At 42.6% G+C, this 23,736-nt stretch overlaps 1 protein-coding gene across 6 annotated transcripts in view; it reads left to right on the top strand.

The window, feature by feature from the left end:
- CTPS2 (CTP synthase 2) overlaps positions 1-23,736 on the top strand; it is a 152,707-nt gene that overhangs the window by 124,393 nt on the left and 4,578 nt on the right. For all 6 annotated transcript variants that reach the window (XM_043504266.1, XM_043504250.1, XM_043504238.1 and 3 more), the window contains 3 exons: positions 4,440-4,495; positions 6,598-6,694; positions 14,880-15,024. In XM_043504266.1, coding sequence (XP_043360201.1) covers positions 4,440-4,495; positions 6,598-6,694; positions 14,880-15,024 — 298 coding nt within the window. The remainder of the gene's footprint in view (positions 1-4,439; positions 4,496-6,597; positions 6,695-14,879; positions 15,025-23,736) is intronic.

Here is a 23,736-nt window from a genome sequence, read left to right as displayed (position 1 = left end):
GTGGATGGAAAATGGGTGGACACCACAATAACAACCTGATGATCACCCTAGGGACCAAGAGTGACCCCCATGACATGACACCTCTGCTATGCAAGGGAAAGAAAAATCTGATTGTGAGACAATGGGGGGGGGGATATGGGTGTCAGAGTGCAGGGGCAACAGCGGCTGAGCCAGCACTCTGATCACTGCAACTCCAGTTAGTTGTCCCACAGCACCCTGACTATGGGCATTGTGCTCAGTTGATAGATTGGGATGGGATGGAGAGAGTTAAAAGACTAATTAACTCATTAGCCCAGAAGGTACAAAAGGTGCAGGAAGGAAGTATGAAAGGGGAAAGAGCCCCAGCCCCAGCCCAGCTGCCTTGTTGCATGAGTCACAAGAGATCTCTCTCCTCCTTGGCACAGGAGCTGAGGGCTCCATGGGACTGTTGATAAGTTGCAGCACAGTCTGTAAAGGCTCTAGAAAAGAATGCTGTAAACGAACCACATGAGGTGTTTTACCAGAAGAAGGTCTTTGAGCCGTTTGTGGGCTAGAAAGTAGGCTGAAGCAAGTCTGCCCTTCCATAGGCTGGCAGAGATCCTCTAGCTGTGGTTAGTTACTGCTGGTCCCAGTTTAAAGTTGGGGCCAGCAGTGCTTGCCAGGCTAGAGTTATGGTTGGGGCCGGCATTCATCCTTGGGCTTGTGTTACAGTCTGTGCTGGCAAGGAGTCCTGGGCTATTGCTAAGGTTTGTGTCAGCAGGCAGCCCACTTCTAGGGTTAGGGTTCGGTCCAAAAGGGCTCTGGGCTGTGAATAGGGCCCTAATCTTAGTCCTGGACCTCCCATGGCCCGCACAAACCATAGTCTAGGGCCAGGTGCCAGAGATAAACCAAAGCCTCAGCCCTAGGTTAGGCCTACCACCCAGCCCCACAAACTAATATTAGCGTTGTGGTTTTTGTTTGTTTGTGTGGGGTCAAAATGGAGGAATGGTATAAATTAAGTTACTACTTATAGCTAGTAGGCAAAAAGAAATACCACATCAGGGATTCAATTTCAGCCACATGTTTCAAAAGTTGCAATAATACTTAATGTAGGTCACCTATTAGCAGGTCTCACTTATAAAGGAAATAAGGTGATGATAAAACATTGATACAATACAATTCTTTGTCCATCAGCAGATTCAGACGTACTTGCTACGTTATCATCCTGTTCATCTTTTCTGCCTGTGGCATTCATCTGGGATATGAAAAAATGTTTAGCATTCTCAGATTTATAGACAATAGCTTTTAGAGTTTTTAAGATAATATGTAATTTGGCAGGAAATGAAAGTGCAGTGTATATATACACCCATTTAAAAGAAAAAGTGCTTTTAGAGATAATGGCTTTTTGACAATCAGCTATGTGGCCTGGGTAACACTAGAGAAGATATGGATACACGCTTCATCATGTATAATCTTTTCCTGTTGCTATACTGCAGTTATTATGTGGTCCTTATCTGCTGATAGAAAGATTAATGTGAAGGTGCAGCAATATGTTGTAAATCTGTGCCATCATTTTGAGTAGCTTGGATGGCCATGTGTCAGAGGAATGTGTAAAGCTTTGATACTCTGTATTGGAGAAGGAAATCCTGCTCCCACTCCTCATAAATCACAACTAGAATGGGAATGAGGGGTTCTAAAGGTTTTCCTAGCATTAACTTTTGTAACCCCCTCAGTAAGACCTCTGTTTCCACACTGCAATTTTTGGAGATGTCCTCCCGCAGTTCAGTCTTGCAATAACACTTTAGGCCAGATTCTAATCTTAGTTACAGCAGTGTAACAGAGAACAGAATTTGGTCCATTACCTTTAATTAGAACTACGGTTAGATGTTCATCACTTTCTAGCTGGGGAAAGGGGAAAACAGTGAGGTGGCAACATTTTCAGATGATACAAAACTACTCAGGATAGTTAAGTCCAAAGCAGACTGTGAAGAGTTACAAGGAACCTCACAAAACTGGGTAATTAGGGAACAAAATGGCAGATGAAATTCAATGTTGAAAAATGGAAAGTAATGCACATTAGAAAACATAATCCCAGTTATACATATAAAATGATGAGGCCTAAATTAGCTGTTACCACTCTAAAAAGAGATCTTGGTATCGTGGATAATTTTCTGAAAACATCCACTCAATGTGCAGCGGCAGTCAAAAAAGCAAACAGAATGTTGGGAATCATTAGGAAAGGGATAGATAATAAGACAGAAAATATCATTTTGCCTCTATATAAATCCATGGTACATCCATGTCTTGAATACTGTGTGCAGATGTGGTTGCCCCATCTCAAAAAAGATACAGTAAAAGCTGTTTTATCTGGCATGTTGGGCAATGAGAGTGCTGGTAAGTGAAAAATGCCAGTTAACTAAGAGGGAGGGAGTTTGGGTGTGGGAGGGGGTAAGGGGTTGGGGCTTGGGCTCTGGGAGGGAGTTTGGGTGTGGGACGGCGCTTGAGGTGCCCGATCTGGGGGGTGCTCACCTTGGGCAGCTCTCTGCAAGCGGCAACCTGTCCCTACACCTCGTAGGCAGAGGCGTGGCTAGGAGGCTCTGCATGTCGCCCCCACTGCTCCCATTGGCTGGGAACCGCGGCCAATGGGAGCTGTGGGTGGAGGCAGCGTGCAGAGCCGCCTGCTGTGCCTCCATCTAGGACAGGTCGTCGTGTGCGGGGAGCCGCCAGAGGTGAGTGCTCCCCAGATCTGGTACCCTGAGCCCCCTCCTGTGCCCTAACCCTCTTCCCCAAGTCCCCTCTCACACCCAAACTCCCTCCCAGAGCTTGACCCCTAGCCCTGCATCTCCTCCTGCAGTCTGAAGCCCTCATGGCCATTCCTCCTCCTCCTAGGAGCAGCAGAGACATGTCACTGCTTCTGGGAAGCCACGTGAAGCCACATAGGGAGCCTGCCGGCCTCTTGTCAACCAGACTTTCGATGAAGATTAGAAATGCTAGTTTATAGAGCTTTCTGGTTTGTGCTGGGCAGGATGTATTTTGGATGTATTTAGTTTTTACTGTATTTTGAAATTGGAAAAGATACAGAAAAGGGCAACAAAAATGTTTGTGGGTATGGAAAAGCTTCCATACGAGGGGAGATTAATAAAACTGGGACTTTTCAGCTTGGAAAAGAGATGACCAAGTGGGGTTATGATAGAGGTCTATAAAATCATGACTGGTGTAGAGAAAGTAAATAAGAATGTGTTATTTACTTCTCATAACACAAGGACTAGGGGTCACCGAATGAAATTAATAGGCAGCAGGTTTAAAACAAACAAAAGAAAGTACTTCTTCACACAATGCACAGGAACCTGTGGAACAAGTTGCCAGGGGATGTTGTGAAGGCCAAAAGTATAACAGTTCAAAAAGAATTAGATATGTTAATGGAGGATAGGTCCATCAATAGCTGTTAGTAGGAATGCAGCCCCATGCTCTGAGAGTCCCTATCCCTCTGATTGCTGGAATCTGGGACTGGATGACAACGGGTGGATCACTCAATAATTGCCCTGTTCTGTTTGTTCCCTCTGAAGCATCTGGCACTGGCCACTGTCAGAAGACAGGATGCTGGGCTATATAGACCATTGATCTGACCCGGAATGGCCATTCTTATATTCTTAGTTTAGGCTGATGGGCTTTAGGAGTCATTAGATGGAAGAAGCCGGGGAAGCAGAAAGAAAAAAAGAAGAGAGGGAATGTCTTTTTGTTGTTGCAGATTTTATGGCAACTGCAGGGTTTGGTCCTTTAAAATGGAACAGAACCCTAGTAAAAGGTTTGGGCAGCAGGCTCAGCTTAGTCTGCACTCTCTTGCAGATGCCTGTTGTGAATGCATCAGAGGTGCTGAGTATCCTTATAAGGGTTTCATACAGGTTGGCTCACTAGGCCATTTCCTGTGTGTGGGCTTTATGAAATCATGCAAAGCCATTCAGGGTTGGTGTCTAAGCTCTACAGTCTACAAAAGTTATTCATAATCTTACTTGTAGAAGTTGATAGTGACTGGTAAGTTAGAGAGACAAGATGGGTAAGGTAGTATCTTTTATTGGACCAAGTTCTGTTCTTCTGAAGAAGAGCTCTGTGTAAGCTCGAAAGCTTGTCTCTCTCACCAACAGAAGCTGGTCCAATAAAAGATATGACCTCACCCATCTTGTCTTTCTAATATCCTGGGACCAACATGGCTACAACGACACTGCAAACAACTGGATAAGTAGTGAGACAGGAAAGCACAAGCAAAGATTGTGTTAGGGGCATAGTGAATACAATTGGGTTGTTTTGAGTGTAAGAAATTTCTTGGAATTTAGATTTCATGGAGCATGTGCAGGTCATCATGAACTACAAGAACAACACTATAAACACTATGGCACATTGTAAGAGCTGTATCTTCAGGTTTCTAGAAATGTTTGTTAGAAGCAACACTTTACTGTTAATCATTTCCCTTGTGTTATTTTCAGGGAACCTTTATGGTGATGAAGATTTTGTGGAGGAACGACACAGGCATCGATATGAGGTAAGGCATTGCTAATATAATTTATATTGTTGAGAATGTATACCATTGGCAAACCATGAAGAATTTATTTAATCTGAAGTCAATGGGAGTTTTCTGAATAAGGCTTAAGCAAGGCCTTAGGGGTTTCGTGTAATAGTAGGTACTATTTAGATGTAATCCAAAGGATTCTGTGGTTTGCAGACAATGTTGCATTTTAGGAGGAGAACTAGCTTGAAGAGTCATACTGGACTTGATCCTTCTCCCAGTGAAGTTAATGGTAAAATTCCCATTGATTTCATTGGGAGCAGGATTAGGTGTATTGCTTCTCAGGCTGGTTGAGCTCAGATAGTTCACATAGGTAACAAGGTAACTGCAGTTTATTATATGAGCCCCTCCTGTGAGCAGGAGTGATATTAGGGGAAGCCACACTTATACTGTGCAGGCTAGAAGAGAAGCATCACAAGGGGAGATGGCTTTTGAGAAATGCTTTGATTGGTTACCTTAATAAAGGTGTAGGGGACTGTTAGGCCTCCATCTATATCAGTGAAGACAGGCACAATAGGGGAGGTAATCACATTTGTGTGACTCCGAGTAGCAACTACTAATGGCAAAATAAAAAGAATATTGCCTCCTGGCTGCACTGCTCTGATAGCACTCCTATTCTGCAAATCATTTTCAGTTCATGCTGCATGCCCTGAAAAAACTACACATTCATTGTACTTCTCTGTGATGTGATATACAAACCCCACCCTGGGCGTGAAGGGGTTAAAAAGCAATACTGAGCCCTGACTGCCCTATGCCTCCAAACCTGCCAAGCATGCTCTGCCTGGAGGATTGGGTTAAGAGGAGCTTAGCCAAAGGGTGGTGAACAGACTGTAGGAGAGAGGAATCCTTCTCTGGAAAGCCAGACAGAAGAGTGAGCCTGAGAGGGGGCCACAGAGTGGGCCAGGTCCACAGGCAGAGCCTTTGCCAACCACCACTTTCTTTAAGAACCAGCAGGTCTAGCAGAGCCCTGCTCCTTTGGAGTCTTCTGGTGTAAGTGGATTGACTGTTCATTTGGACTATAGGGGCATATCCCAAACGGAAGGGATCTATATGTAGGAAGTGCCTCAGGGGAGCAACTTAGATGCACTGCAGGGAGGACTCTACCCGTGTCACTTTCCCACAAGTCTCCCTACAATATCCTCTTAAGGGCCTACACATTGACGTGGGTGGGAAGCCAAAGATCCCTGGCGTAAGATCAGGAAAAGATACTTCTGCTGCCCTGACAGAGAGGCAAAGGGCTGGAATTTAGGTACACTAGCTATGAGGCTGCCCAGCCCACTGAGCCCCCTAGTACAGTCTCCCTTGCCTAATGATCAATAACTATTATTCTACTAACCATGCAATGTAGTAACATTCCTTATTAATAGCAAAATAATAAACATGATGTAGTTCACAAATACAAAAGAACCCACCCTCAAACAACCTGTACGTTCAAACCTCACTTAAAATTGCACAACTCCTTAGGGCAAGTAATGCTGAAATCAAATATAGGGAATGAATTACAGGAGCATTGACAACAAGCCACAGAGGGCAGAGTTAAGATTGGGTGGGTATCAGCTTGGTGGCTGAGGTTGATAAATGTTAATTTGCTTGGGATAGGAATATCATATATTCGTGAGTATCTGTGGGTATGTATGTGTGAGAAGGTGCTGTATGAAGTTGTTTATTCTAAGTTTCATGAGTCATGTGGGTTTTATTTGGGCATTATTTTCCTTTAGAACTTCAAGTGTTCACCAACTTGTTTTTTTTAAGGTTGACTATATTAAAGAAACATACTTGCTTATTAGCTACATCATACATGTTCTAGAATATCAACCATGCTTGATACAAATATAGTATACTCGTAGGAGCCATGTTAGTATTTTGGATGTATTTCGCATTTTAAAAAAATATTGCTTAATTTCATATTATGTAAGAACCACCAATTTTACAAATTTCCACTGCACAATTTTTAAACAAGGAATAATTCCCAGCCCCCCATTTTCCTACATATATATTTAAAAAGTTAAAAACTTATCTACCTTTGTTAACTATGTAAATTCTACAATAATTACTACCCATATTTTTCAATTTTCCAGGTAAATCCAGAATTGACTGGCTGCTTTGAAGAGAAAGGTTTGAAATTTGTTGGCCGTGACACAGAAGGGAGTAGAATGGAGATCATTGAACTGGAAAGTAAGTAGCTCAGATTTTTTGTAAAACTTCTGCATGTATTAAATAAGTGAACACATTATCAGAGTGAACTGTATATAAAAACATTACGGACTAAGCCAAAAATGACTCTCGTATCCTATGAGGGCCCCATTAGCTGACTGCTCTGGTACAAAGGGATGAGGCTCCAACCAGAACAGGTTAGGAACCAATGCTCTCCAGTTCTCTTCTAGGACAATATGTACAATGCAGCATCAAGGAGTCATGTAAAAAGAAAAGGAGTACTTGTGGAACCTTAGAGACTAAAATTTATTTGAGCATAAGTTTTCGTGAGCTACAGCTCACTTCATCGGATCCATGCAGTGGACAATACAGTGGGGAGATTTTATATACACAGAGAATATGAAACAATGGGTGTTACCATACACACTGTAATAAGAGTGATCAGATAAGGTGAGCTATTACCAGCAGGAGAGCGGGGGCAGAGGGGAACCTTTTGTAGTGATAATCAAGGTGGGCCATTTCCAGCAGTTGACAAGAACATCTGAGGAACAGTGGGGGGGAGAAAGGGGGAAGAAATAAACATGGGGAAACATTTTTATGGCTGACTTAGAACAACGCTTCCTCAGCTCTCGTCCCCTAATGCCCCTACCCTACTTGCGCTACATTTATGACATCTTCATCATCATCTGGACCCATGGAAAAGAAGACCTTGAGGAATTCCATCATGATTTCAACAATTTCCATCCCATCATCAACCTCCGCCTGGAGCAGTCCACACAAGAGATCCACTTCCTGGACACTACGGTGCTAATAAGCGATGGTCACACAAACACCACCCTATACCGGAAGCCTACTGACCACTATGCTTACATACATGCCTCCAGCTTTCATTCAGACCACACCACATGATCCATTGTCTACAGCCAAGCTCTACGATACAACCACATTTGCTCCAACCCCTTAGACAGAGACAAACACCTACAAGATCTCTACAAGTGTTCTTACAATTACAATACCCACCTGCTGAAGTGAAGAAACAGATTGACAGAGCCAGAAGAGTACCCAGAAGTCACCTACTACAGGACAGGCCCAACAAAGAAAATAACAGAACGCCACTAGCCATCACCTTCAGCGCCCAACTAAAACCTCTCCAATGCATCATCAAGGATCTACAACCTATCCTGAAGGACGACCCATCACTCTCACAGATCTTGGGAGACAGGCCAGTCCTTGCTTACAGACAGCCCCCCAACCTGAAGCAAATACTCACCAGCAACCACACAACAGAACCACTAACTCAGGAACCTATCCTTGCAACAAACCCGTTGCCAACTCTGTCCACATATCTATTTGGGGGACATCATCATAGGGCCTAATCACATCAGCCATGCTATCAGAGGCTCGTTCACCTGCAAATCTATCAATGTGATATGTGCCATCATGTGCCAGCAATGCCCCTCTGCCATGTACGTTGATCAAACTGGACAGTCTCTACATAAAAAAAATAAATGGACACAAATCAGACGTCAAGAATTATAACATTCAAAAACCAGTCGGAGAACACTTCAGTCTCTTTGGTCACTTGATTACAGACCTAAAAGTGGCAATTCAACAAAAAAAACTTCAAAAACAGACTCCAATGAGAGACTGCTGAATTGGAATTAATTTGCAAATTGGACACAATTAACTTGGGCTTGAATAAAGACTGGGAGTGGATGTGTCATTAAACAAAGTAAAACTATTTCCCCATGTTTATTCCTTCCCCCCCATCCACTGTTCCTCAGACATTCTTGTCAACTGCTGGAAATGGCCCACCTTGATTATCACTACAAAAGGTCCCCCCTGCTCTCCTGCTGGTAATAACTCACCTTACCTGATCACTCTTCTTACAGTGTGTCAAGGTTCCTTCCCAACTCTGAACTCTAGGGTACAGATGTGGGGACCTGCATGAAAACCTCCTAAGCTTACTTTTACCAGCTTAGGTTAAAACTTCCCCAAGGTGCAAACTATTTTACCTTTTGCCCTTGGACTTCCACTGCCACCACCAAACGTCTCACTGGGTTCATTTTTGAGAAAGTTGTTTGGAAACGTCTTTCCCCCCAAAGTCCTCACCAAAACCTTGCACCCCCCTGCCTGGGAAAGGCTTGATAAAAATCCTCACCAATTTGCATAGGTGACCACAGACCCAAACCCTTGGATCTTAAGAACAATGAAAAAAGCATTCAATTTCTTACAAGAAGAATTTTAATATAAGAAAAAGTAAAAAGAATCACCTCTGTAAAATCAGGATGGTAAATACCTTACAGGGTAATTAGATTCAAAACATAGAGAATCCCTCTAGGCAAAACCTTAAGTTACAAAAAGACACAAAGACAGGAATATCCATTCTATTCAGCACAGCTTATTTCCTCAGCCATTTAAAGAAATCATAATCTAATGCATATCTAGCTAGATTACTTACTAAGTTCTAAGACTCCATTCCTGTTCTGTCCCCGGCAAAAGCATCACACAAACAGACACAGACCCTTTGTTTCTCCCTCCCTCCAGCTTTGAAAGTATCTTGTCTCCTCATTGGTCATTGTGGTCAGGTGCCAGCGAGGTTATCCTAGTTTCTTAACTCTTTACAGGTGAAAGGGTTTTTCGTCTGGCCAGGAGGGATTTTAAAAGATGTTTACTCTTCCCTTTATTTTTATGACCCAGTGTGTATGATAACACCCATTGTTTCATGTTCTCTATGTATATCGATCTCCCCACTGTATTTTCCACTGAATGCATCCAATGAAGTGAGCTGTAGCTCACGAAAGCTTATGCTCAAATAAATTTGTTAGTCTCTAAGGTGCCACAAGTACTCCTTTTCTTTTTGCGGATACAGACTAACACGGCTGCTACTCTGAAAGGAGTCATATGGCTCTCTTCCAAAAGGCTGACATCCTAGCTCAACAACTCCTGACCACATCAGAATACTGAAGTGGCAAGGTGTTTGCCAAACCAATGGATAAGGTAGTGGCTGAGGCATCAGAAAAGCCAAAGAACTTCTCCTCAAACAGGTAGTCTAGCAGGGATTATTGCCCTTACTGAAGAGCAGATGGCGTTTTTGCAGCTGTTAATTGTCCAAATAACTCTGAGTAGACTCAATAAAGGGAGTGCCAGATGGGATTCTTGCTACCATTCTACCTTTAACCCACAACAAAACACAACTCCTTTATGTGCTCTTCCCTGAATCCAAGGAGAGCCACTGTCTAGAAAACAAGCTCTGTTCCTTCACAAAGAAGTTAACCATTTTTACTTCAAACAGGTGGGTTTTAGCAATATGGATACTCAGGAGATTTGGATTACTACGCCAAATAAGATTTACCTTCTCCCCAATGGCCAAGGACCTCCAGAAGACACAAAACAAGAGAGAAGTTACTCTGCAGATTGACTTAACTTTACTTTGTTGAATTTTAACTTTGTACTGCTAGCAGAGAATAGCTCTCTTCTTCTTCTGAGCCCCTTGCTAATTCATCCCTCTTTTAAGTCACTGTGTCTAATAAAGATTAACAGTTAGCTAACATTTCAGCCATTATATACAGAATCAAGGTTAAAGGCAAATTGTTATTGGACAGAACACTTTCTGAAAGGATTCTCTGGAAACAATTAATTTTACACACCATAATGTGTTATTCAGGCTTCCAAAGTACCTTGCAAGTGGGATATTATAAACTGCTAAAACACAAGGTTATGTTTCTGTTGCTATCATTTTTGTCAAAGAAAGCTTAAATTCTGAACCAGAGTTTGAATGAAGATGTATTTCTATCATGTCAACCATCTGCAGTGTAGATTACCACTAAAGAGTACATCATCAGATAACTCTCATGGTAATTTTTGTTTAGTTTGTTCCTACTACAATAATTTTGTTTAGTTTGTTCCTCCTGATAATTGGTATTTGCTTTGCATGAAATGATTTATGTAGGGAGCATAATGAAATAGGGTGGGGTTTTTAAATTGTATGTTACTACAATAGGAATAAGAACAGCAGTAAAACCTGGAATTATTTCACAATGGTTTGCAAGGGGACTCTGATCGTTGAAAGGGAAAAACAATCCCTTCAGGGGGGTTAGAGATTGGGGACAGAAATATGTTCTACCAAATAGGGTAGGCAAAGCATTTCAGAAGAATACTCCTACAGACACTATTCTAATGTCTTGCAAACAGCTTGTTTTACTGCTTTAGGGAGCTATGCTATATGGTAAAAAGAAACAAGCAAAGGAACCAGATTCCTTTAAAAACCATATAAAAATACCAGATTTTCACTGTTATAGGAAAACATGCTTTTCCTGTAACCACCTTGTCAACTGTTGCAAGTCTCAGCTGAGAATGCCAAATTCAGAACTGATAAAAATAGGGCAGACACACCCAAAACTGGTGGCTATTCTAACATTAGATTCACCAAATCAGTAAAAGAATGAGGTTCTGTTAGCACCACACTGGTTAACAAGAAGCTAACAACATAGCCCCCTTTGTCAACAAGCCCTCATCACCACCCAGACATCTGGTCTTTATGATGAGACATTACTGAAAACCATATTCATCATATATAAAGTTCTTCCAATCCCAAAGGATCAGCCAACTCCCCAGTCAATATACAACTCAGATCTTAACCAAACATCAAGCTGATGCCAGTCCATTAGTAGCTAAAAATTAAAGGTTTAATAACATAAGAAAAAAGAGTTCTTAAATGGTTAAGAGAATCAAATACATTACAAGTGATTTTCAGAATCTGTAGATCAGGATCATAGCAGCGCTGTTAAATCTACTAGCTTGTAAAAAAATCTCTGTGGTTCACCCAAGCAGGCCAGGGGTCATTCAGTCCTATGTTCAACGCTTCCTTAGAAAATCACAGTGCAGAGATGAGAAGCAGGAATGTCACAGATTGCAATTTATAGCTCAACTTGTGCATGGAAAGTTACTGGCCAGTATGGAGTCCTGGGTCATATGGGAAGTTACTTGTAAAAAAAATGGTGTCTTAGTTCACATGTCCTTACATGCTTTGCTGATTCATACGGGTAGCCATTGGCTCCACACTGTCTGTGGCATCTTCAGGAGGGCTCACTGAAGAGCTGATTCCCATCAATTGCCCATCACCATATTGCTGGCCCATCAACCAGCTATGGCTAGCCTGAATATAAATTTGTCTGTGGGGTGTCAGTCAGGAACACAACCCATGTTTGAGATACAGATACATAGCAAATATTCATGACTTCAGATACAAAGATGATACATGCATATAAAAAGGATAATCATATTTAGCAGATTACAATTTTTCCATTGATACCTTACATGACATACTTTGCAGTAAATCTGGTACAATTAGTGATATATTAGTGATTGTAAAAGTAGCGTACACCTGGTTTTCATTGTTACAGGAAAAGCATGTTTTCCTATAACCACCTACTCTATGATAATGCCGTGGAACTCACTGGAACTGGAAACTGTTTTGGAAATTGTCAAACCAGGAGAGAGCAATGGTCAATGTAGTTCAATGTCCCGTCTCTGATAACGGTCAATGTTAACTGCTTTAGGGCTTTAATAGCAGCATCCTTATGGGAGAAATAGGTGTATGGAACTGGAATGTCCTAAAACATTTCCCCTTACTTTCTTTCAGATAGAAACCTTACCTAAATGCTCAGATTTAAACTAGAGTCCAGGTGAGTGAGGGAATATATTTTTTTGGACTAACTTCTGTTGATGAGGACAAGCTTTCGAGTTTCCCAGACCTGAAGAAGAGCTTTGTGTAAACTTCTCTCTCTCACCTACAGAAGTTGGTCCAATAAAAGATATTACCTCACCCACCTCATCTCTCTAATATCCTGGGATCAGTACGGCTACACCAACACCGCATACAACAATAGGAGATACAAACTAGGTGCATCTTGCTTCGACATAAAACACACTATTCTATTTTTAAGAGAAACATATACCTACTCTATTTTTATGTTGTCTTTAGAAAGTCAGTGCTGCTACTCAGTTTCTTTCAGTGTTTGTATTGAATGTGATAAACTACTATTTATAATGTATGTTCATTGTTTTCTCTCACACACAAGCTATAGTAAGGGTCATTATAGTGTATAGCTGCTCAACCTTAGAGTAGATGTGGCTATTTGTGCTATCAGCAGCAGTGCACTTGTGTACCTTTGACCATTTTTCTTGCTACAGTCCAACAAATAGACCTGGTGTCCTCAGGTGATCTTAAGCTCTCCAGATGTTTTTCTAACATGACCACTTCATGTTCTTTAATTACATGTTCACGTACTAGTTTTTCCACAGGACCCCTGCCTAATTCAGTGAACAGAATGGACAGTGCTTACTGAATCAGCATATTTTGTTTGCTCTTCATTGTTCATGGATCAGACCTTATTTACTGCACACTATCCAAACCCTGCTCTGAAGACAGAAGTATTAATTTCCTCAAGGGCTTTTCTATGGTGCTCATTGCTGTAATATCAGAGTGATCCACAAATATTAATGTATCTTCCCTCACCTCACAGGAGTGTCATAGTGGCATTTCCATTTTGCAGATGGGGAGCTGAGGCACAAAGGTTAATCAAGTATATCCACTAACCAACTTGAGACATGTAGAACTTTATTTTTCAGAGTAATTTAGCATTAAATAGTACTTGCTCAAAGCACAGCTCCATTGACTTCAGTTGCAGCTGTGAGTGCTCATCACTTCTACAAATCAGACTGTACAGTTTCAGGTCAGGAACCCAAGAAATAAACACACAATTAGTGACCAGCTGTGAAAAGTTTGGTGTAAGTGACTTGTCCAGCAAGCCATGGAAACTGTGGCAGAGGCAGGGATGAATCCAGTTCTTAAGGGCAGCATTCAGCTGTCCTACACATGAGACCAATGAAGCAGGGATCCTATAGACAAGAGCCTCCTTCACTATACAACCATGATTCATTCCCAGAGCAGGTACATCCCTTCATTGAATGAGGCAGGGGTCTTGTGGAAAAAAACAGTATGTGGTCATGTAATTAAAAACTGTATCATAATGCATAAACATGGGATGAATGAATTAAGGTCGCACAATTCCCATTCACCAGTCAGAATTCCCCATCAGGAAAAAACAGTGTTCTCCTTAGAGGAAAAAAAAAAGTAGTCTTCTCCCTTAAATAGTCACCATATTTATTGCAATTAATCCTTATTTCTATTCCACAGTATTTTATACAAAACGTTGCAGGTCAGTAGTACACACAACTGGAACGTTTGATCAGCTCCTTTGTCCTACTTGAAAAAGATTAGTAAATATATTCTCTGGAGCTGGACAGGAAAATTCCAACAAAACATTATCAGTATTTGCTCTTTTGTTGAAATCAAACCATTTCACAGAGATTATTTCCTACCAGCTTGTCCATCTGACTCCACAGCAGGCTAATGGGGAGCCAAGAACCAGGGAACCCTGGCTCTGAGGTTTGCAGCTTCTCAGTAGCCCAGGCTCCCAGGGTCTCCATGGCTTTGGGGCAGCCCATCACGTAGTTTGCCTTGGAGTCAGGGACTGCAGTAGCCCACCATGCAGACTACACGAGAGCCAGAGCTCCATTCCCTTGTGTGGATAATTACAGTATTTTGGGGTTGTGTTCCGAGTCAGAATGAAACAAATTTTAAAATCCTTCATAAAATGGGATCACTGTTCTCTTCCTATTTCCAGCCAGTGGGCCTTTTCTTGTAAAGTGCCAAGTGACCTTGCCGCTTACTTATTTCAGTGGGAGTTGAAGGCACTCAGCAGCTTGCAGGATCTGACGGTTTATTATGCACACTGTGCTTACATTTATGTGCATCTGTACATGCACACAAAATATGTAGAGACTAAACTACAGTGTAAATACAAGAGAGAAACCTAAGCACACTTCGGTGCATTCTAGTGATTTCATTGTAAATATGGGAATGAAATCTGAGTCGCTTGTGCTATTATTATTATAATGAAATCTGAGTCAGCTTTGCATATTACAGCCTGTATAGCCTTAGTCAGTTTTCCTTTGTTGTATTTAATCAAAGAATATTAAGATCTTTTTCCCCATTAAATTCATATGAAATTATAAGATTGAGAATTATTTATGAAACCTTTAGCGTCCTGTGTTAAATCTTTTTCCTTATAAAGTAGCTTTATTAAGAAATCTTCTATTTCCTAGCTTCTACCATTTCTTTATGCCCTTTGGATTTTAGATCACCCATATTTTGTTGGTGTCCAGTTTCATCCAGAGTTTTCCTCAAGACCTATGAAGCCCTCACCTCCTTATCTTGGTCTCTTGCTTGCAGCAACTGGGACACTCAGTGCATACTTGCAACGTGGATGTAAATTGTCTCCAAGGTAACGTTATTATTTGCTTGTTTGCCTAGTTTCAGCAGGACTATCCTTTATTGATACTGTAAATGAGGAAGGGGAGGGAGCTTTTTTATATTGATTTTTATTACATTTATGAGAAAAACCCTGGCTCATGATTGGCTGAAAACAGTCATTTGAAGAGCCATATCTCTATTTTTCCTTCTCAGAGACTAACAATAGTAGGATCAGAAACAATAAAGTACTACTGTAATGAAATGCAAATAAGTAAATCCTGACTGGCTGCAATCAGTTCCAGGAAAATTATTTTTCACCTCACAGGAGGTGTCTGGCCCTCTAACTTCACCTGTGTTAATGGTTATTTTACCAGGAAAATGATCTGCTGGCACCTCATGCAGTTAAGTTCTTACCACTCTGTATGTGAATGATCATAACAATAAAACAGTGAATGTCAAGGTTATTTTGTTGCAGTGAGGTAGTAATATTGAGCAAGTAGAAAAGGGTCCAAAGCAAAACCCAAGTTTGGGGAGGATTTGAACCTAGGTCAGAATTTTGTGGCTGAGCCAAACCAAGATCTCTGATCCCAACAGCCCTAGACCTGTCTGTGTAACCAAGATAAAGTTCCTGGGACATTTCTTTTTTATAGAAATACTTTTCAGCCTGTGTTAATTCATATTTGTAAAATGTTTTACTAATCAAAGATGCCATGTTAATAGTAATAAATTATAAAGAGCATGTGAGGCCAAGGGGAACCTAGGGTAAAATGGCAATGCTTCTCAAAATATAGACCACCATAAGATAACCTACTCAGATCCAACTTTGAAGTGCAGAACTTACCAGTTTTGCTTTTTTCCCCAAGCATTGCTTTTAAATATTTCTGAAATGGATTCTCTTACTTAAGAGCAAAGGGGAAGAATTTTTCTGAAGACTCCATAGGAACATAATTATCAAGCCAAATCAAACTGCTGGAATCCTGGTTCTTATAGTTTACTGCAGATCTTTCAGCTGCAAGTGAACCTCAACTCTAATGGTCCTGGCCATTGTATAATGATGTACATATGGGGGAAAACTCCTTCCTGACTTCTGAAGGCTATCTCTTATAATTCATAATATTCAAATATTACCTTGTTGTTAACCATTGCCACAAATGTTATGAGAGGTGTGATCATAACATTAACTATCCCATTTTCAAATCCAGAGTTTCATTTGATGGCCTCCTGTAGTAGTGCATTACACAGGTTATCTATAAATTGGAAAGGGAAGTACAGTTTTATTGATTCTAAATGAAATGTCCTTTCATTTCTTTAAGTACCTCTTTGTTCTCAATGCGTAAAGGAGTGTGGTGTATGTCTCTGGCATGGTAAAAGAACATTTAAAAAAATTCAAAATCTACTGATCAACCATTCCAACTATTGGTCATCCTAGGAGGCATTAAGTATACTAGTAAATGAATGGGTGTTTCTGAAAAAGTATAGACTATTAGGGAGATACCAGAGAAAAACAGACAATTCTGAAAATAGAAAACAAATGTGATTCTTGACAATTGCCATCCTATACATATACTTTACGAAAGAGAGAAAATAATGAAACAAAGATTAAGCAAAATAAATCACTAAACATCTAGGGCCAGATCCTCAGCTGGTGTAAATTGGTGTATATCCATTGGCTTCAGTGCAGTGATGCCAGTTTACAGTAGCTCTGATCCCTAAATTCAAAAGGGACTATGAGCAATAGGCAAAATGGGTTTATAAAGAATAAATATTGCCAGACAAAAAATATTTGATTATAGAGCTCATGGATGAAGAGAGAACTTCAGAAGTAATATATTTGGATTTTAGTAAAGAATTTGGTACTGGGTCTTCTGAAATCTTGCTTGAAAAAGTAGTAGAAATTAGCTAATATCATGTTGGTTGTAAAGCCACTGAAGTACAATAAATTAAGTAGGGAAAAAAAGCAGCACCGTGTGAAGTTGAAAGAAGGTCTACTGGGAAAACACAGGAATCATTAGGCCTGGTCTTTTCTAATAACTTCATTAATGGGTCTGGAGCAGGGGGGTAACAATAAATTAATGACATTTGCAAACAATACTAATTTAGGAGGAGTTGGAAACACCAGTCAAGGCATAGGAATGATACAGAAGGACTTGGACAGTTTAGAAACATGAATTGAAAAGAATGAAATGAGATTCCACTTGGGAAAATGCAGAGCTGGGAAGTAACCATCCTTCTCTCCCTAGTTCTGAAGTATTCCATTAAATTCTGAGCACCGCATTAATAAAAAATTATTGACAAGTTAGAGGGATTGAGAGAAGAGAAGAGTAAAAGAACTAAACATATGTAGTATAGCTAAATGACACTTAAGTGATACAATATCCAAATATCGGAAGGGTGGAAATATGAATGGGCCAGAGACCCCTCCACCCTTCCAAAAAAATGACCACCGAGGGGAGACCTGGTGAGGGTTGTTGGAGAGTGAGCCTGCCCCACAGAAGGAGCTCCTGTTCCATGGGGCTGGGCCCAGCTCCCCACTCCAGGCATTGTGACTTGGCATGTGGAATCACAGCACCATTCAGTTTGGGGGCCCTCTCAAACAGGGGGCTCAGGGCAAACTGCCCCTTTTGCCTCCCTCCTGCCCTGGGCAGCCTTGTAAATGGGGAGGAAGTACTTACCAGCTACCACTAGGAGTAATGGAATTAAATTAAGAAACGGATATTGAGGCTGAATATCAGGAAGAACTCTGATGACAAGACGTATCTGGCTCTGCAATAGTCTCCCTAGCAAAGTGGTGGAAGCTCCTTACTTTGCACACTGTAGTAGGCAATACACCAGACAGTGTAAAGAAGGAAACAATCCAGCATTGGCAGGGAAAATAGTAGAATAGGAACTGTATCACAGGGAGACTGGCCTCTATAAGGGGAAAGTGGCTAGTCTCAGCTGTGCCATAATTAACTATATCCCAACCTAAGGGGAGGGTGGGGTAATGGGGCCAGGTGTTAGTATGATGAATATGTAGGCCTCATAACAAGGCTTGAGAGAGAATATTTAGGAGGAGAAAGCCATGTGAAAGACCCTGTCTGCAAGAAGCAGGGAGGTCCCTGGGAGAAACTGCCAGAGCCATTGTACAGGGAAAGCAGTGGGAAACCTGCTAGGAGGAAAAAAAGCCCCTAGGGAGAAAGCTGTGGAGACAGTGCTCAGTTTAAGGTGCAAAGAAGAACTTTGCAGAGCCTGGGAGTAGGGATGAAGAGCAGGGAATGTCAGAGTAACTCGAGAGACAGAACCATTTGTTTGGATGTTTATTTGACTTTTCAGTTGGAATTTTGTAACATCAGAAGGGGACTGGACTGGCTGGAGGACTGGGCCAAGAAAGCCACAGACCACTGCAGAACTAGAATGGCAGACACTAGAGGGTGCCAGAGGGGAACTGCCCTTGCAATGCCAAGTCCTGGTTTCAGGGGATGCTCTGGTGGTGCTTTCCCCCACACCAATTATAAACTACTATATCCGTTCAGACCAATAGTCTGTCTGATCTAGTACCCTGCCTCTACCAGTGGCTAGCACCAGATGCTTCAAAGGAAGATGCAAGAGACCCTCAAGTGGACAATTACAGGAAAACCTATTGGAGAAGTTCCTTCCTAATCCTAATGAGTAAGGGATAGATTCTCGAAGAGGACAAAAGCATTGCAACACTAACTCCTGGGTGTCCTGCAGTCAGCTAGAATTTTCAACCCTGACTTAGCACCCAGGCTCCCTGTGCATTGAATGGGGAGTGTTAGGTGTCTAAAAAAGCCATTCTCTGAAGCCTGGAAGCTGAGTGGGGAGCTGCTTAAGATAGCCAGGAGTGAGATATAGAGAAAAGGGGTGGGAATTAGGGCCATATGCATAAAGGGATTTTGGTATCTAACTTCTATTGAGCTGTTCCTTAGGCACTTGTCTCTGCTTTAGATTCTCAGCCATTAACTTTCTTCTGGAGCTAGGTGTCTAAGCCAAGTCAGCCATTTCTTACAAAAAAGAGAGACTCCACTCCATTGTAGTCAGCACACTCACCCAGGATGTGGGAGAGCCAGATTCCAGTCCTTGTTCCAATGAATATTTAAGTACTTATACAAAGAGGAACCGCTTAAACAGAAGCAACTGAATGAGTCTTACTGCAGAACAGCACATAGCCCAATGGTTAGGACACTCACCTGGGATGTCAGGGAGCTGGATTCAAGGCCTTGCTCCAAATCAGGCCAAGTGGGAATTCAAATTGGGGTCTCCTCCATCCCAGATAAGCACCCTCACTGTTGGGTATTCTAGACATACAGCTGCATACCCCATCTAGTTTGAAAAATTCCTGACCTACTGGCTCCCCTCTACCCCCTGGCTGCCTTTTGTAGAGGTTAGGTGTGCTCTGAGCATGCCTAATGGATCAGGCCTGGCAGGTGATATAGTCACGGGAATGCCTCGTTTGAGAATCTTTCTGGGGTTTAGGTGTCAGCAAGAGCTCCGATCAGCTCATTAGCTGGGAGATGGCATCAGGAGTTAGGCAGCTTTGCAGGTGGTAACTTATAGAAAGGGAACCTTATAGGGTTAGGTAGCAGTTTTGTGAATGTTAATGGTACTTAAATGTTGGTAGTCAGGCACCTAAGTCCATTTGTGACTCAAACCCTGAGGGATTTACTTAGCAGTGTGCTTAGTTAGTTAGCGGTTGACTGAAGTTTGAGGATCTATCCTTTCTAAATGTGTTTTAACCATCTAATTTAACTGGATGTTTTCATTACCCATATAGCAGTCTAATGCTTTTTTGAATCCTAGCTTCAGTAGTAGTATTATTAGGCAGTTTACCTCAAAGGCATCTGAAAACCCAGAAGCAAATCACAACCGTCCCTGCTTCCTCCTTGCTCTGGGAAGGAATTTTGCCTCAAAAGTGTGTCTCTGAGTCATACTGCCTCTCAGGGCTACTCCTGGTGTGGTCTCCTTTGCTCAGGGCTGTGCCCAAAGGCAATGTCTAGCCCTGTGGAAACAGTGACACCATTGGTATAATTCCTGGTGTCTGAGGAGTTCTGGGCAAAATAGGACACAAAAGGATTGATTTTTTTTCTGCTCTGTAGTGGAGAGAGGGGAACAGCCCATGGCTCCCCAATTTTCAGCTGCCCAGCCCTGGTGTAAGTTAAAGGGGTTAGCTTTAATTTCTGTCATTGACATAAGGTCCCTCAGAGACCTCTCACCATTGGAGAACGGGGCGCAGTAGAACCTTTTTTCCACACCTCCTCCCCACCCCTACTTTCCCTTATGCCAAGAGTGGAGATTTTAGCGGTGCCTCCCCCACCAGCTCTTCTGCCAATGGAAATTCCTGCTACACGCGGGGAATTCTCCAGGGGAATCTCCAGCTGGTTTAAATTTGGTCTGCACCACAGCAGATTATGTATTGTTTAGACATGGTCTTAACTCCCTGCCCCTGTAGGAGCTGAGATACATCAATGGGGTGACACGCTGCAGCTTACATTCATGCCCCATGAACACATCAGATGATTTCCATAGAAACACAAACAGGAAATCCTCTCCTCTTAGCTGCATCTAGGCACTACATTGACTGATACATGATGGTGTGTGAGGGGAAAACAGAGGTACAGTAACTAGAATAAACAGATGGGGACACCCCAGGGTTCTAAATGTAGGTGAATTTGGTGTTAATGGAACTCTTGCTTCAGTGCTGGGAGAGGAGGATGAGGCTGGATCCATCCTGAAAAAGTATGTATAAAAAACCTGCTCCTACATAAGAGTGTTTCTGCTTGCTATCATTTGGGAATATCTGTCCCCCAGCTCTTGCCCCAAGTGGTATTTCATTATATTGTAATTCACTGATTTTTTTAAAGTCAAATTTTTCCCTAAATTACCTCCTGTTCAATCAATCCCAAAAAGATAATTTGAACCTTAATGTTCATAGAATCATAGAATCATAGAATATCAGGGTTGGAAGGGACCCCAGAAGGTCATCTAGTCCAACCCCCTGCTCAAAGCAGGACCAAGTCCCAGTTAAATCATCCTAGCCAGGGCTTTGTCAAGCCTGACCTTAAAAACCTCTAAGGAAGGAGATTCTACCACCTCCCTAGGTAACGCATTCCAGTGTTTCACCACCCTCTTAGTGAAAAAGTTTTTCCTAATATCCAATCTAAACCTCCCCCATTGCAACTTGAGACCATTACTCCTTGTTCTGTCATCTGCTACCATTGAGAACAGTCTAGAGCCATCCTCTTTGAAACCCCCTTTCAGGTAGTTGAAAGCAGCTATCAAATCCCCCCTCATTCTTCTCTTCTGCAGACTAAACAATCCCAGCTCCCTCAGCCTCTCCTCATAAGTCATGTGCTCTAGACCCCTAATCATTTTTGTTGCCCTTCGCTGTACTCTTTCCAATTTATCCACATCCTTCTTGTAGTGTGGGGCCCAAAACTGGACACAGTACTCCAGATGAGGCCTCACCAGTGTCGAATAGAGGGGAACGATCACGTCCCTCGATCTGCTCGCTATGCCCCTACTTATACATCCCAAAATGCCATTGGCCTTCTTGGCAACAAGGGCACATTGCTGACTCATATCCAGCTTCTCGTCCACTGTCACCCCTAGGTCCTTTTCCGCAGAACTGCTGCCGAGCCATTCGGTCCCTAGTCTGTAGCGGTGCATTGGATTCTTCCATCCTAAGTGCAGGACCCTGCACTTATCCTTATTGAACCTCATTAGATTTCTTTTGGCCCAATCTTCCAATTTGTCTAGGTCCTTCTGTATCCTATCCCTCCCCTCCAGCGTATCTACCACTCCTCCCAGTTTAGTATCATCCGCAAATTTGCTGAGAGTGCAATCCACACCATCCTCCAGATCATTTATGAAGATATTGAACAAAACGGGCCCCAGGACCGACCCCTGGGGCACTCCACTTGACACCGGCTGCCAACTAGACATGGAGCCATTGATCACTACCCGTTGAGCCCGACAATCTAGCCAGCTTTCTACCCACCTTATAGTGCATTCATCCAGCCCATACTTCCTTAACTTGCTGACAAGAATGCTGTGGGAGACCGTGTCAAAAGCTTTGCTAAAGTCAAGAAACAATACATCCACTGCTTTCCCTTCATCCACAGAACCAGTAATCTCATCATAAAAGGCGATTAGATTAGTCAGGCATGACCTTCCCTTGGTGAATCCATGCTGACTGTTCCTGATCACTTTCCTCTCCTCTAAGTGCTTCAGGATTGATTCTTTGAGGACCTGCTCCATGATTTTTCCAGGGACTGAGGTGAGGCTGACCGGCCTGTAGTTCCCAGGATCCTCCTTCTTCCCTTTTTTAAAGATGGGCACTACATTAGCCTTTTTCCAGTCATCCGGGACTTCCCCCGTTCGCCACGAGTTTTCAAAGATAATGGCCAAGGGCTCTGCAATCACAGCCGCCAATTCCCTCAGCACTCTCGGATGCAATTCGTTCCGGCCCCATGGACTTGTGCACGTCCAGCTTTTCTAAATAGTCCCTAACCACCTCTATCTCTACAGAGGGCTGGCCATCTCTTCCCCATTTTGTGATGCCCAGCACAGCAGTCTGGGAGCTGACCTTGTTAGTGAAAACAGAGGCAAAAAAAGCATTGAGTACATTAGCTTTTTCCACATCCTCTGTCACTAGCTTGCCTCCCTCATTCAGTAAGGGGCCCACACTTTCCTTGGCTTTCTTCTTGTTGCCAACATACCTGAAGAAACCCTTCTTGTTACTCTTGACATCTCTTGCTAGCTGCAGCTCCAGGTGCGATTTGGCCCTCCTGATATCTTTCCTACATGCCCGAGCAATATTTTTATACTCTTCCCTGGTCATATGTCCAACCTTCCACTTCTTGTAAGCTTCTTTTTTATGTTTAAGATCCGCTAGGATTTCACCATTAAGCCAAGCTGGTCGCCTGCCATATTTACTATTCTTTCGACTCATCGGGATGGTTTGTCCCTGTAACCTCAACAGGGATTCCTTGAAATACAGCCAGCTCTCCTGGACTCCCTTCCCTTTCATGTTAGTCCCCCAGGGGATCCTGGCCATCTGTTCCCTGAGGGAGTCAAAGTCTGCTTTCCTGAAGTCCAGGGTCTGTATCCTGCTGCTTACCTTTCTTCCCTGCGTCAGGATCCTGAACTCAACCAACTCATGGTCACTGCCTCCCAGATTCCCATCCACTTTTGCTTCCCCCACTAATTCTACCCGGTTTGTGAGCAGCAGGTCAAGAAAAGCGCTCCCCCTAGTTGGCTCCCCTAGCACTTGCACCAGGAAATTGTCCCCTACGCTTTCCAAAAACTTCCTGGATTGTCTATGCACCGCTGTATTGCTCTCCCAGCAGATATCAGGAAAATTAAAGTCACCCATGAGAATCAGGGCATGCGATCTAGTAGCTTCCGTGAGTTGCCGGAAGAAAGCCTCATCCACCTCATCCCCCTGGTCCGGTGGTCTATAGCAGACTCCCACCATGACATCACTCTTGTTGCACACACTTCTAAACTTAATCCAGAGACACTCAGGTTTTTCCACAGTTTCGTACCAGAGCTCTGAGCAGTCATACTGCTCCCTTGCATACAGTGCTACTCCCCCACCTTTTCTGCCCTGCCTGTCCTTCCTGAACAGTTTATAACCATCCATGACTGTACTCCAGTCATGTGAGTTATCCCACCAAGTCTCTGTTATTCCAATCACGTCATAATTCCTTGACATCACCAGGACCTCCAGTTCTCCCTGCTTGTT

The sequence above is a fragment of the Dermochelys coriacea genome, chromosome 1 (assembly GCF_009764565.3).
Source record: "Dermochelys coriacea isolate rDerCor1 chromosome 1, rDerCor1.pri.v4, whole genome shotgun sequence".
In the NCBI taxonomy this organism is placed as follows: domain Eukaryota; kingdom Metazoa; phylum Chordata; order Testudines; family Dermochelyidae; genus Dermochelys; species Dermochelys coriacea.
Note: the sequence above shows the minus strand (reverse complement) of the source record. Positions and strands in the feature narration are given on the sequence as shown.